Here is a 15,190-nt window from a genome sequence, read left to right as displayed (position 1 = left end):
GGACATGTAGTCTAAATACATAAAGAATTCTTACAATTCAACAAAATGACAAATTGTTTAGGACCAGGTGCGGTGGCTCACGCCTGTAATCTCAGCACATTGGGAGGCTGAGGCAGGTGGATCACTTAAGGCCAGGAGTTTGAGACCAGCCTGGCCAACATGGCAAAACTCCATCTCTACTAAAATATAAAAACTAGGGCCGGGTGCAGTGGCTCACACCTGCAATCCCAGCACTTTGGGAGACTGAGGTGGACGGATCACGAGGTCAAGAGATTGAGACTATCCTGGCCAACAAGGTGAAACCCCATCTCTACTAAAACTACAAAAATTAGCCAGGCGTGGTGGCGCACACCTGTAATCCCAGCTACTCGGAAGGCTGAAGCAGGAGAATCACTTGAACCCGGGAGGCAGCGGCTGCAGTGAGCCAAGATCGTGCCACTGTACTCCAGCCTGGCGACAGGGCGAGGCGAGACTCTGTCTCAAAAAACAAACAAAAAAAAAAATTAGCTGGGCACGGTAGCACATGCCTGTATTCCCAGCTACTCAGGAGGCTGAGGCAGGAGAATCGCTTGAACCTGGGAGGTGAAGGTTTCAGTGAGCCAAGATCATGCCACAGCCACTTCAGCGTGAGTGACAGAGTGAGGCCCCGTCTCAACAACAAAAAAATTTTAATGGGCAAAAAATTTGAATATTTCTCCACCGAAATACCAATAAGCACAAGAAAAGACACTTAATACATCATTAGTCATTAGTGAAATGCAAACCAAAACCATAATGAGATGCCACTTCACACTAGGATGCCATCATCAAAAAACCACCATAATAAACACTGGCCAAACATAGGAACTGGAGTTCTTGCACCCTGCTCACAGGAATGCATAATGCTGCACTTGCTGTGGAAAAGTTTGGCAATTCCTTAGTGTGGTATTGTGATTTACAACAAGAAATACGTATTTGGTCTTCATCTAGCTCCTAAAACCCTTGGAATCTTTTTTATATGTTAATACCATGACTGGTGGCTGGGGGTTCCTGGAGAGCCTCAGAATGGGGACTGGCAGCCAAAGGAACCAACCATGTGATTAGAGGGTGGAAACATTCAGCCCCACCCCACAAATCTTTGGGGAAGAAGGGAGGGGCTCAGGGTTGAATCGAACACCAATAGCCAATGATTTCATCAATTGTGCATAAGTAACGAAGCCTCATAAAAACCCGAAAACAGAGTTTGGAGAGCTTTTGAATTGGTGAGTAAGAACATAGCCACATACTCCATGGGGCCAAAGGCTTCTGGGTTCATGACCCTTACAAACCTCACATATGCATAGCTTCATCTGGCTGTTGAATTGTATCCTTTACAATATCCTTTGTAATACATTGGCAATTGTGAGTATACTGTCTTCCCTGATTTCTGTGAGCTGATCTAGCAAATTAATGAACCCAAGAAGGGGGTTGTGGGAACCTCCAATTTGTAGCCAAGTCGGACACAAGTTGTGGGTAACCTGGGAACTCACAACTTGTGACTGGTGTCTAAAGTGGGGGCCAGTCCTGTGAGACTGAACCCTTAACTCTGGTTAGTGCTAGAAATGAATTATAGAATACCAAGCTGGTATTGAAAAACTGCTTGGTGTGAAAAAAAAAAAAACCCCACATATCTGGTGTCAGAAAAAGAGAATCAAGTGTTGTGGGCGAGTACAGGAGAAAAATCATTGTTCTTTCTCTACAGACTTAGAAAGTTTAAACACAGTTACTGTATGACCCATTCGTTCAACATTTATTGAGGTCCTCCTACATGCAAGGTATATAACACAAACAAATTAAAACACAAGCCGACATAAAAACTTGTACATATATGTTCACAGCATTATTCATACTAACTAAAAAGGGGAAACAATCCAAACTGTCAATTAATCCATTGACGAATGAAAACAGGAAACCCAAATATCTGATATTTAAATAACTGGTGAATGGATTAACTGTGGTATAACCAAAAAATGGGCCATTATTTGGCTACAAAAAGGAATGAAGTATTCATACAAGATACAACATGGATGAACCTCAGAAACATTATGAACTGGGCATGGTGGCTCAGGCCAGTAACTGCAACACTTTGGGAAGCCCAGGGAGAAGGGCTGCTGAGACTGGAAGTTTCAAAATCAGCCTGGGCAACACAGTGAAACTGTCTATACAAAAATTTTTTTAAGGCCAGGCGCAGTGGCTCACGCCTGCAATCCCAGCACCTTGGGAGGCCGAGGCAGGCGGATCATGAGGTCTAGGAGCTCGAGACCAGCCTGGCCAACATGGTGAAACCCCGTCTCTACAAAAATACAAAACTTAGCTGGGCACAGTGGCTCATGCCTGTAATCCCAGCACTTTGGGAGGCTGAGGCGGGCAGATCACGAGGTCTAGGAGTTCGAGACCAGCCTGGCCAACATGGTGAAACCTTGTCTCTATAAAAATACAAAAATTAGCTGGGCACAATGGCTCACACCTGTAATCCCAGCACTTTAAGAGGCCGAGACAGGTGGATCTCTTGAGGTCAGGAGTTAAGAGACCAGATTGGCCAACATCGTGAAACCACGTCTTACTAAAAATTCCAAAAAAAGTATAGCCAGACATGGTGGCTCATGCCTGCAGTCCCAGCTACTCGGGAGGCTGAGGAAAAAGAATCGCTTAAACCTGGGAGGCAGAGGCTGCAGTGAGCTGAGATGGTGCCACTGCACTCCAATCTGGGAGACACAGCAAGACTCTGTCTCGGGGGCGGGGCGGGGGGGGACTACAAAAATTAGCCGAGTATGGTGGTGCATGCCTGTAGTACCAGCTACTAGGGAGGCTGAGGCAGGAGGATCGCTTGAACACAGGAGGCAGAGGTTGCAGTGAGCCTATGGTGTCACTGCACTCCAGCCTGGGCGACAAAATGAGACCCTGTCTCACCTGTCTCAAACAAACAGCTAAGTGAAAGAAGCCAGGCACAAAAGATTATATATAATTCCACTCACAAAATAACCAGAATAGACCAATCCAGAGACGAAAAATAGATGAGTGGTTTCCAGATACTGGGAAAAGGGGGAAATAGGGAGTGACTGCTAATGGATAAGGACTTTCTTTCTGGGGTGATGAAAATGTTCTGCAAACAGCAGTGATGGTTCTGAATATATTAAAAACCACTGAATTGTACACTTTAAAAGGGTAAGTTTTATGATACGTGGATATTTTGATTAGAAGAAAAAATGTGCATTAAAAGGATGTTAAAAGCTCACAATTTTATTTGACTAATTCTCAAGTTTTGAAGAGGATTGGCAAAAAACACACACTTACTGGAAACCATACTTCCACCCTCCTTCCTGTGGTCTGAAAATACAAAGAAAGACCTCATGTAACACATGTTCATAAAGGAAATCTATTTTTTCCATTGATAGCTAGTGCAGGGACTAGAAACCAGAAAAAAAAAAAAAAAAAAAGCATCTAGTAGAGTTGGCTTAAAATGGGAAGCGTATAGCATTAAAAGGTAACTCACCAATTCCAAAGATCTAGGAAATGAAATAACCTATTTGTTTTTATCATTCCTATTTTATGTTTGGGGGGTGGGAGGTTACACAGCTATTAAGCAACAAAACTAGAAATCAAACCCATGGTTATCTGATTCCAAAAGCTGTGCTTACTTATTCATTTATTCGACATTTACTGAACCCTCCTACATGTCAGGCACTAGGTTACATCCAAGAAAATAGTAAATAAGCTAATTAATAAATAATAGCCAAAGGTATGAAGAATTTATCAAGGTAAAGGAAATTATTAGTGCTGGGATGGGAGAGCTATTTTATATTGGGTGGTCAGAAAGGGCTCTCTTTATATATATATATAGAGAGAGAGAGAGAGAGAGAGAGAGAGAGATATTTGAACAAAGCTCTGAGTGAAAAAAAAAAAAAAAAGCCATCCAGATGTGTGAGAAGAGCATTCCAAATAGAGAAAATAACAAGCAGGAGTAGCAAGAAGGCCAATAAGGCTACAGAGACAAGAGTACCTGGGAAAGGTTAAGGCCTCCTAGGCCATAACATGAAATTTGGATTATATTCTGAGGAAGAGAGGGAAGCCACAGTAGGATTATGAGTGAAATGACATGACTTTTGTTTTGAAAGAATCTATTGGGAATCTAAAGGGATAAGTAAACAGATGAGGGCAGAAGTAGCAAAACCAGTATGACACTGCTAATATAATCTAGGCAAGAAATGAGGATGTCAACTGTATTTACATCAGGAATTCAAAAAAACAGTTGAATTCCGGATATATTTTGAAAGCAGAGCAGATAGAAATTTGCTAATGATTTGCTAATGGTTTGACTGTAGGGTAGAATGAACCCAAGGTTTCTGGCTGAGCAAATGGAATGAGGTTGCCCATATACCAACGGGGGAAATACTATAGAAAACAAGTTTGGGTAAGATAAACAAAAAAACACAGTTTTATATGATTACCTATCTGCTAATCTGTTTTTGTCTTACCCACTACACTCCATACTGATTTTTGTGCAATATAGCTTTTTAAAAAGTAGTGAAACAGGACTTGAATCTGGGTCTTTTGATTATAGAGCCTGCGTTCTTTATCTCTAATGAAGTTTTACCAAAGCTGCTAAATGAAAGTAGAGTCTTTTCTTAGAATAAAACAGCTCAAAACCATGCACTGTTTCTTGGTGATCCAAGAACTACATTCACAAATAAAGGCTTTCAAATGAGGACATTTTAATACCTGACAAACATGAACAAGTATTTTGCAGATACTACTCATAATGAAGCAGACAGCAATGACATAAAGATGGAATAAAATTCATCTAACAAATGCTCAATTTAGGTAAATACTAAGGAGAACTATATTTTCAGAGAGATCCCAGATCATCCCACTTTATATTTTATTTTTATATATATTTTTTGAGACAGGGTCTCACTCTGTCGCCCATGCTGGAGTGCAGTGGTACCTTATTATTTTTACATAAATTTTTTGAGACAGGGTCTCACTCTGTTACCCACGCTGAAGTACAGTGGCACAATCCTGGCTCGCTGCAGCCTCAAACTCCCTGAGCTCAGGTGCCTCCCACCTCAGCTCCCCAAGTAGCTGGGACCACAGGCATGTGCCACCACAGCCAGCTAATTTTTGTCCCACGCTGGGATCACCCCACCTTAAAAATTCTCCTTGATAATGAAGATTATCTTTGAAGGCCAGGCGTGGTGGCCAGCCTTCAAGGATAATCTGACATTACTTTCTGCTTTAGATTTCCTGCTTCATGAAGGCAGGAAAAAATACTTTCCCTCTATCTCTTTAATGTGCACATAGTGACTACAGTAAATATTTGTCCATTACTTAACACTTCAAAAAGCATTCCTAAATAGCAAATTCTTTTAGTTTAATTCTATTTTAGGTCAGTCTATTAAGCAATTCTATAATAGTAAGCTTCAGTACCTATAAAGGGATAATTTAAAATTCATATTTATATAATGCACCAAAAAAGTGGCTTATTTTCTTGCTGCATGTGTTTGCCTTAAGTTTAATGTTCTTCATAGTATCTTCATATTCTTTATAAAAGAGGAAGTCAACTAACCTAATTTCATTCTAATAGAGAAGTAGCAGTAACTTCTGGTAAGTATGTACTTATTTGGAAAGTGACTTACTCAAAATTACATAGTAACTGAGTAGTGAAGCTAGGATTAGAAACTAAGCTCTGAAATCTGTTGATGCTCTGAAGGTGTAAGCAATGAACACAGTTTGGCATCATAGAGAAATCATTGGTGTAATTATGTAACTTTTCAGTCAAGAATTAAGCATTTACTAAACTATTTATAGTTTTTATAGCTAAGAAAATAAGAAATATTCCTGAGTTTATAATACAAGGTTACTTTATATATCAGATTTTAAAAAGATGTTCTCATCATGTGTATACTTGTGTACTGAGTAAAATTATAATGGTAATTTTTTACTGTTCAAAGATAATCCTTTTTCCCTTTTTTTTTTTTTTTGAGCCGGAGTCTCACTCTGTCACCCAGGCTGGAGTGCAGTGACATGATCTCGGCTCACTGCCAGGCGTCTCCACCTCCTGGGCTCAAGGGATTCTCCTGCCTCAGCCTCCAAATAGCTGGGATTACAGATGTGCTCTACCATGCCTGGCTAATTTTTTTTGTATTTTTAGTAGAGACTAGGTTTCACCATGTTGGCCGGGCTGGTCTCGATCTCCTGACCTCAGGTGATCCGCCCAACTCCGCCTCCCAACGTGCTGGGATTACAGGCTTGAGCTACCATGTCCAGCCTATTTTCTAACTTTTCATTATGTTGTAACCCTTTCATAATGACATCAATAAACAGATATGGTATCGTCAAGGCAACATGAATTCTGTAACAGTAATGTCATAAGGGTCCATATTCCATCTCTCTAAATCACTATAGCCAATTATTTGAGTAAAGAGCTGTGGGCTGGGGGGCAATGGCTCATCCTGTCATAATCCCAGCACTTCAGGAGGCCAAGATGGACAGATGGCTGAGTCCCGGAGTTCAAGGCCAACTTGAGCAACAGGGCAAAAACCCACCTCTACAAAAAATACAAAAATTAGCCAGGCATGGTGGTGTGTCTGGTCCCAGCTGCTTGGGCGTCTGAAGTGGGAGGATCACCTGAGCCTGGGAGGACAAGGGTGCAGTAAGCCAAGACCATGTCACTGCACTCCAGCCTGGGTGACAGAGTGAGACCCTGTTTGAGAAAAAATGTTAAAAGTTGTGAATAATCCAAAATAATGTATTATTTCTAAGTCTGAAAACAAGCACACATTCATACTTTATCTCCTGTTATTAAATCTCAACCTCCTTCCATCCCGCCAAATTGACAGTTAATAGTCTAAGACCTAGCTAGGTAAGAGAGGAAGTAAAGGCAGAAAATTCACAAGGGTAATTCAATTGACCATTTCTCTCAATTATATCACTGTTTTTAGAGTTGACAAACATCAACTACTATGCACTGACTTTCTAAGATCTTAAGACACAACGTAACAGGAGGCTGTATCTAAAATTAACAATTCTGGCCGGGCACAGTGGCTCACTCCTGTAATCCCAGCACTTTGGGAGGCCGAGGAAGGCAGATCACGAGGTCAGGAGATCAGGACCATCCTGGCTAACACGGTGAAACCCCATTTCTACTAAAAAAAAAAAAATACAAACAGACAAAAAAAATCGGCCAGGGGTGGTGGCGCACACCTGTGGTCCCACTACTCAGGAGGCTGAGGCAGGAGAATGGCATAAACCTGGGAGGCGGAGCTTGCAGTGAGCCCAGATCATGCCACTGCACTCCAGCATGGACGACGGGGCGAGACTCTGTCTCAAAAAAAAAAAAAAAAAATTCTAGAATGTCAAATTAGAAAAGTATATAGGGTATATGTTAAAATTGCTAACTCAGGAGAAGTCTGAAGCAGTTAAATTCTAAAATCAGAAATTATATCCAGGAGGTCAGGTATTTCATAACATTAATCCACAGGAAAGAAAAAAAGGTTATAAAATTTTTTTAAAAAGCATTTAACAAAAAAAAATACAATTTAAGGATTCACCTGAGAAAATACCTCAATACTGCTATACTTTCAAAAATGTTTAGAATCACATAAAAATTCACTTCAATAAAATAATGCTTCTGTAGTTTGGGGGTAAAAGTTTCTACCAAATAATCAGAGTCCCTAAAATGCTAAAACTAAAAATTTGCTACAAGAAACTTTCCACGTAATATTTTAAGATTTTTAGGGCGCAGTGGCTCACGCCTGTAATCCCAACACTTTGGGAGGCCGAGATGGCAGATCACGAGGTCAGCAGATCAAGACCATCCTGGCGAACACAGTGAAACCCTATCTCCACTAAAAATACAAAAAAATTAGCCGGGCGTGGTGGCGGGCACCTGTAGTCTCAGCTGCTGCTCGGGAGGCTGAGGCAGGAGAATGCGGTGAACCTGGGAGGCGGAGCTTGCAGTGAGCCAAGATCGTGCCACTGCACTCCAGCCTGGGCGACAGAGCGAGACTCCGTCTCGAAAAAAAAGATTTTTAGAATTACCAAAATTAAATGTAGATCTGTTTAACTCCTGTCAATTTTAGGTATCACCACAAATACAACATCCTCTTAAGAATGATTTCTTAAGGCTGGGCACATTGGCTCACGCCTGTAATCCCAGGATTTGGGGAGGCCGAGGCAGGTGACTGCTTGAGCGCAGGAGTTCCAGACCAGCCTGGGCAACACGGTGAAACCTGTCTCTACAAAACACAAAAACCCGTAGTCACAGCTACTCAGGAGGCTGAGATGGAAGGATCACTTAAGCCCAGGGAGGTTGAAACTGCAGCACGCTGAGACTGCGCCACTGCACTCCAGTCTGGGTGACACAGTGAGACCGTCTCCAAAAAAGACAAGGTTTTTTAAAATGTAATTTAACTGTAATCTTACTTAGTGATACATTACTTTTTTCTAGGAAGAAACAATAGGAAGGAAAAGAAAAAAAAAACGAGTAAAGATGCCTCAAAGGGATCACGTAAGTCTGAAAACCACTATCTTGAATTGTATATGGCAGAACTCTAGCAATTTTAGGGAGCAGAGCGTCTCCAGCATTTACAGGTGTGCCAGGATATTGATCTCCCATCCCAGGAGTTTCATGAGGAGCTGCTGCCAGGTGCTTCTAGCCTCCCAATCTCATCATCTACTTTAGTGTACTATTCGAAACTTACTTTCTATGTGGACAGAACCTAAAAGATGGTTGAGACGCACTGACAGAATACATTAAAGCAGTTACTAGCTCAACTTTAAATACATACTCTCCAAAAGAAATTCAAAGTCTTACTTGTTTTACTGCATTGATCCTAAAGACTATTTAATTTTTATCAGGTAATGAAATCCCATGTTACATGTGTATAACATGGCATAAAAAAAAATACAGTTCCTCTTACAGCTTAAGTAACTTCTTCAGCAGCAGCAACACCTGGTGTGGATAAGATAAAGAAATCTACTAAAAGCTTTTTGAGTAAGGACATGGTCATTCCATGTTACAGTTTATTTTTTCCTAATCGAAATCCCCAAATGATCAATTTCCTAGCCTTCCATGTTTTTTCTCCACTGCACTATCACCTTCTAATATAATAACACACTTGGCCAGGTGCAGTGGCTCACACCTGTAATCCTAGCACTTTGGGAGGCCGAAGCGAGAGGATCACTTGAGGTCAGGAGTTCAAGACCAGCCTGGCCAGCATAGCGAAACCCAGTCTCCACGAAAAACGCAAAAAAATTACCTGGTCGTGGTGGCCAGCACCCGTAATCCCAGCTACTCAGGAGGCTAAGTAGGAGAATTGCTAGAACCCTGGGAGCAGAGGTTGCAGTGAGCCGTGACTGCACCACTACACTCCAGAATGGGCGACACAGCGAGACTCCATCTCAACACAAAAAACAAAAAACAATTAACTTAAATATGCTGTTATTATCTGTCTCTTCTTACCAGACTATTTATTATTAAATCCATGAGGGCAAAAATCTTGTTCGCTTTTGTTCATTGCTATAACCGCGGCACCTAGATAAGTGTCTGACACACAGAGGGCCCCCAAAACGTAACTGGCTCAGTGATTAAACAAATTTGATAATTTGATTGAAGATTTATGTATAATCTAGTTGTCTTAAAAGAGCCAGATGTTGCCATTAAGATAGTCAGGATATAAATTCTGTACAACAAAGATACAGAATAACCACACAGAAAGTAGGGCTGTCTTTCAAAAAGCCTGACTTATACATATTTAAATATTCTTAAAGATACTACCAGAAAATCTGCACTAGATATTTTAAAATACAAACAAAAGGAAAAGACTTTTTACTTTAATAAAAAGAGTTAAGCATCCATTTTCCATTCCTCTAACCAGAAAACACAGAAGAATAGAGAGTGATAAGATTTAGATGGAATAAGGTGAAGGAAAAACTTCAAAGAGTGGTAAGACAGTCTGAGGTAATACTTAGGGCACAGAAAAATGCACTATTGCACTATCAATCAAGTGTTTGTTTCCATTGCTTAAGACATCATGTAGGCCGGGCACGGTGGCTCACACCTGTAATCCCAGCACTTTGGGAGGCCGAAGTGGGCGGATCACCTGAGGTCGGGGGTTCAAGTCCAGCTTGACCAACATGGAGAAACTCCTGTCTCTACTAAAAATACAAAATTAGCTGGGCGTGATGGCCAATGCCTGTAATCCCAGCCACTCGGGAGGCTGAGGCAGGAGAATCACTTGAACCCGGGAGGCGGAGGCTGCGGTGAGCCGAGATCGCCCCCACTGCACTCCAGCCTGGACAACAAGAGCTAAACTCCGTCTCAAAAAAAAAAAAAAAAAAAAAAAAAAAGACACCATGTAAAGTTCAACATTACCAACCTTTCTCTTACAAACAAATCTGCCTTTTCCAGATACTAAATCTAACCAGATGGCACACTACGTTCTCTTGTCAAATATTATCACAAGTGTTGTGGATTTTAATCTTAATTTTTACTCTCAAATAATGTTTTAATCTTAATACAGATAATCTTAAACTTGTCATAAAAAATGCTTTAATCTTAAAACAGATAAAAATCTTTAAGTGGTCATGTAGCCTATTGCATCTACTGTTCAACTAGCATTCCACAGTTCCTTTTCTTGGCCTCAAATGACGAAACTTCTCTAACGTCTCTGGGGGACTAGTGTAAAGTATAATGTTTCCTGAAATTGTTTCTGTTTTTTTCCCTGCACCATTCGTGACATCTCTTCAACTAGAAATGTTACATAAAACTTTTCTGTTCTGCAGGCAAGTCCAGAGGGAGAAGCAAAAGTAAAGAGAATATTGTAAGGAAAACAGGTTGAAAGAGGAATAACATAAAAGCACAGGAGTAAATGTGAAGCAAAGATATATTTGTACAAAAGAGGAAGAAGTTGCAGAAAAGGGAAGAAAAACACTTTTAGCAGAGAAAAGAAAAAAAAAATGGAGGAGGAACAGAGACTTGCTTCTTTCAGAAACAAAAGCAAAAAACACTTCTAAGAAAACGTGGTCTCTTTACCCAAGGGGATATTATTAAAACGCTAAAGAGTATTCAGCTGACACTCCTATTGAGTGTTCTACTTTCTCTTCCAATGTCTTTGATACCGCTAGTCTTCACCTATGAATTAAATGCAGGCTATAGATAACGCAGCCAATCTCTACAAAACTACAATTGTGGTTGCCATCTTTGCCTGAAAACAAAAACACAAAAAACCCGCAACTCCCTGAATTCGGGAAAAAGGAGTAAATTAAGTTGGAAAGCCAGAAAACCACGCCTTGCTAAGTCGGGTGGATGTGGCACAGGTTAACAAACGCCTCCTACCAAACTAAGGTTCCACTAAAGGTCTGCGAATAAGGGCAAAGAGATGTATAGCCTTATCGCGACCGCAAGGGTGGGGCCTTGTAGGGGGAAACAAAATAAAGGGCGAGCTATCCCGAAAGGTTTCAGGGGGCTGAGGACTTGGCTCTCGGGAGATCGCCCATCAGGCAGTGGACTCGGGGCAGCTTCGAGAGGAGGAGACACTGGACTGCTGAAGTAATGTCCGCGAGAATGCCGAGGCTGATGGAAAGAGAGGATACCCACGGGCACAGGATTAAGAGTCAAAGGGAAGAAGAGAGAGACGGGGCCAAGCAGTCTGGGGGGCCCGGCGTGGGAGGCCGGCGCAGAGGCCGCTAAGCGCCGTCCGCAGCCAGTCGCCTTCTCCGGAGACGCCTTCTCGGCTCCCCCACACTCAGCCCCTCGCCGCCCCTGCCCCGGCAACAACCGCGGGCGCAGCTGTTTCCGTCGGGCCAGGGACAGCGGGGGTAAAGGCAACCCTGGGACTGGCGGGCAGCAGACTGGCAGTGGCCGTGTGTGTGTGTGTGTGCGGGGAGCCGATTCTGAGGCTGCCAACACCAGACTTCGCTCTTTCTCCTGCAAGCCTCCTTTATCACTCAACTTCCCGGCCGGCTGGTGTCCGCTTCGACCGACGGATACCGCACCCCCCCAACGTCTCTCGCCGCCTCTTACCCCTCCCCCGACGCCCTGAGCTGAAGGAAAACAAGCCACCCGGGCCGATCCCGAACCCGCCCGGGTGTCCCCGAATCGCGGACGCCACCCCCGCCCGAACGCTGGCACTCTCTCGGCGGCTCCCTGGCCCGCCCAGATGCAGCAAACTCCTCTCACCTGCATTGACGCCATGATGGAACCATCCCCCCAAGACCGGCGAGGCCAGAGACGCAGGGGGAGGAGCTGCCGTGCTCGCGTCACGCCGCGGGGGCTCAACATCCCGGGCGCGGAGGCGGGGCCTACGATGGGAAGGTGATGGCGCGAGGGGATTGGCTGGCGCGCAGGGCGGACGGGAGGAGGGGCTAGGGGGCGGGGCGAGGACGTGGTAAATGGCGCTCCGAGTACCTTCGGCCTCAGTCCGGCTCGCCGCTCCCGCGTCGGTCTTCCGTTTACTCTGGTTACTGAGGAGACACGGCTCCAGTTTTGACCCGGCTACGGTTGTTTTCTTCTTGTGTACCGCGTAATCCTGATGCCGTCCGGATCAGCTCAGATTTTTTTCTATTTCGTTTTGGTTTTCCAAACACAGCTGTGCGGTTCACAGATTTTTCTCTTGGGATGTGTTTTCCATACCGTCAAGCCCACTCTGAGAGCCTTGGGGCCCCATGAAACTTCCCGCGCAGCTGCTTTCTGGTCCTTGTAGACCTGGAAAGCTTCTTGTATTCTTAATCTGGGGAAGAGAGACATAGGTTTCCTTGTACAACGGGATGAGGATTTAAGAGCAAAACGACACTGATATTTTAAAGGCGAGGGTATTTAGATTTGTGGAGCTGAAACTTGCCTGAAAGGGGAGAGAAAATTTGGAAGTTTGTTGTGTACAGTTTCTGCCCCTTACCCCAGCCCTTCAGTTTTAAACTTCGCATGTATCAACAGTAGTTACGGTTGTTGCGGCAGTCTAAATTTGATTATCAGAATTGACCCTAGGCATGAATTTTTTTAAATATACTGAATTTTTAAAAATATACCAGTGTTGTGTTATATACACTTAGACCATTATGTCCAGACTTCTCTTAAGCCTATTTCGTGGTGGGCAGTTTTGTGGTCAGTTAGGGATGAACTTGGGTAGGGAAAGCTGAGCATACATAATTTATTTTAGGAATGCACCAGTTCTGCCAACATTTATCAGAAGTCACGTTTTAAAAAAGCTATTCTGGAACTGAAGATGTCATTGGTTTATAAGAGGAAAATGGAAGCCAAAAGCTTGCACCTCATGCTCTATCTTTAAAAATTAAGGTGGCAGACACAATGAGTAGAAGGCTTTTATGTTACCAGAATGAAGGCTTAAAATCTGTCATTTTATTGACTCGGCTTTCTTTTTAGAAATTTCTTTAATATATAAAAGCAATGCAGAATATCACTGTTTCACACTCTTAAAATAGATTACGTTCTCTGGAACTTCTCTAATCTGCAATGTGTTCAAAAAGGAAAAAGATCTTTAAAATACGCCAGTTAGTCTATGGCATAATATTAAACACTACTCATCACTAGAGAAGTTACGGTGGTATACCCTCCCCTCTCTCAGATGTCCACCCTAATGCCAGAAATGAGCGGAGTTTCCCTTTGTTGTGCAAAATGACTGTGTCCTTGAGGGATGTTTGGATGCTCTTGGTAAACCGGAATCAACCAGAAGCATATCCGGTGTTAGCCCTGTTGTGTCATCAACATTACAACAGTGAGGAAACCCACGTATCCCAATGAAAGAGGAAAACTTAAAGAAGTTTCCAGTATATTTTCTTTGAGATGTCTTTATTTCTATGACCTCAGAAGATCAGGTTTTACTGTCCAAGGTTCACTTTGCCTAAAAGTTGATTGTTCCTATGGAAAAAGTAGTGTCGGATGACCCTACAAACAAAGCATTATGACATCGTCAGAGCCAACAACCTACCATGACAGATACTAATGAGGAAAAAAGAGGTTACAAGAATTCTGACACTCATCACAGTGGAACCAGTATCTGGTCCCTTGGGTTTCATATATGTTAGAAGTATCTTCACAGGAGGGAAAGGTCAATGCCAGTAATCCTTTCTAGGTAATACTAAATAGCACATAATAACCTGTCTTCTTTTTTTTTTTTTTTTGAGACGGAGTCTCACTCTGTCACCCAGGCTGGAGTGCAATGGCGCGATCTTGGCTCACTGCAACCTCCGCCTCCCAGGTTCAAGTGATTCTCCTCTCTCAGCCTCCCAAGTAGGTGGGATTACAGGTACACACCACCATGCCCAGCTAATTTTTTGTAATTTTTTGTATCTTTAGTAGAGATGAGGTTTCACCATGTTGGCCAGCCTGGTCTTGAACTTCTGACCTCATAATCCACCTGCCTCAGCCTCCCAAAGGGCTGGGATTACAGGTGTGAACCACTGCGCCCAGCCATTCTTTTGTTAATATTTAATAAAAAGATCCTGACATAGGAGCCAAAACAGTGACTTACAGATGGTGTGGGGGGTATGTAATTATCTCCAGTGAGCATATAATGTTAATATCTAAAACACTATTATGCAATGTTTGAAGACTAGGCTCATATCTCTACAGAGCAAGCGTTACTATCATTACTATCAGGCAAAAGTTAAAATGTCTGACAGGATAATGCCAGTGCACTCCAGTGTAGGTGACAGAGCAAGACCCTGTCATCTCAAAAAAAAAAAAAATCTGATAATACCAAAAGTGAGAGAGGAAGTGGAGCTCTCATAAACTCTATAGGAGTGACACTGGTGCAATCACTTTGGAAAACAGTTCAGCAATAATGAAGTTAAAGTTTCCCATATCCTTACTGGATCTTCTCAATAACATCATATGTAATTTTATATATATATATATATAATTATTTATATATATATATATATATTTATATTTTTAGTAGAGACGGGGTTTTGTCTGGTCTCGAACTCCTGGCCTCAAGTGATCCACCTGCCTTGGCCTTCCAAAGTGCTGGGATTACAGGCCATGCTTGGCCACGTAAGAGATATATTGAACAAATGCATATGTTAACATTGTTTGGATCTAGATTCAAACAAACTGTAAAAAAGATATTTTTGAGACACCTGGAGAAAATTAAATATAGAGTAGATATTAGAAAATATTAAGGAATTGTTATTTTTGTTAGATTTGATAATG

The 15,190-nt window shown here is 42.4% G+C and overlaps 1 protein-coding gene across 3 annotated transcripts in view; it reads right to left on the bottom strand.

The window, feature by feature from the left end:
• UBE2W (ubiquitin conjugating enzyme E2 W) overlaps positions 1-12,301 on the bottom strand; it is a 77,654-nt gene extending 65,353 nt beyond the window's left edge. The window contains exons 1-2 of one of the 3 annotated variants that reach the window (XM_050802320.1): positions 12,200-12,261; positions 3,313-3,345 (exon numbers count right to left, since the gene is read on the bottom strand). In XM_050802320.1, coding sequence (XP_050658277.1) covers positions 3,313-3,345; positions 12,200-12,214 — 48 coding nt within the window. In that variant the 5' untranslated portion in view covers positions 12,215-12,261. Of the gene's footprint in view, positions 1-3,312; positions 3,346-12,199 lie in introns of all 3 variants that reach the window. The other 2 variants (XM_050802318.1, XM_050802319.1) reach the window with 2 other exon arrangements.
• Positions 12,302-15,190: the final 2,889 nt, after the last annotated feature.

This window comes from Macaca thibetana, chromosome 8 (assembly GCF_024542745.1).
Source record: "Macaca thibetana thibetana isolate TM-01 chromosome 8, ASM2454274v1, whole genome shotgun sequence".
Lineage (NCBI taxonomy): Eukaryota > Metazoa > Chordata > Mammalia > Primates > Cercopithecidae > Macaca > Macaca thibetana.
The sequence above is the reverse complement of the archived record's forward strand: the minus strand, read 5'-3'. Positions and strand labels throughout refer to the sequence as shown.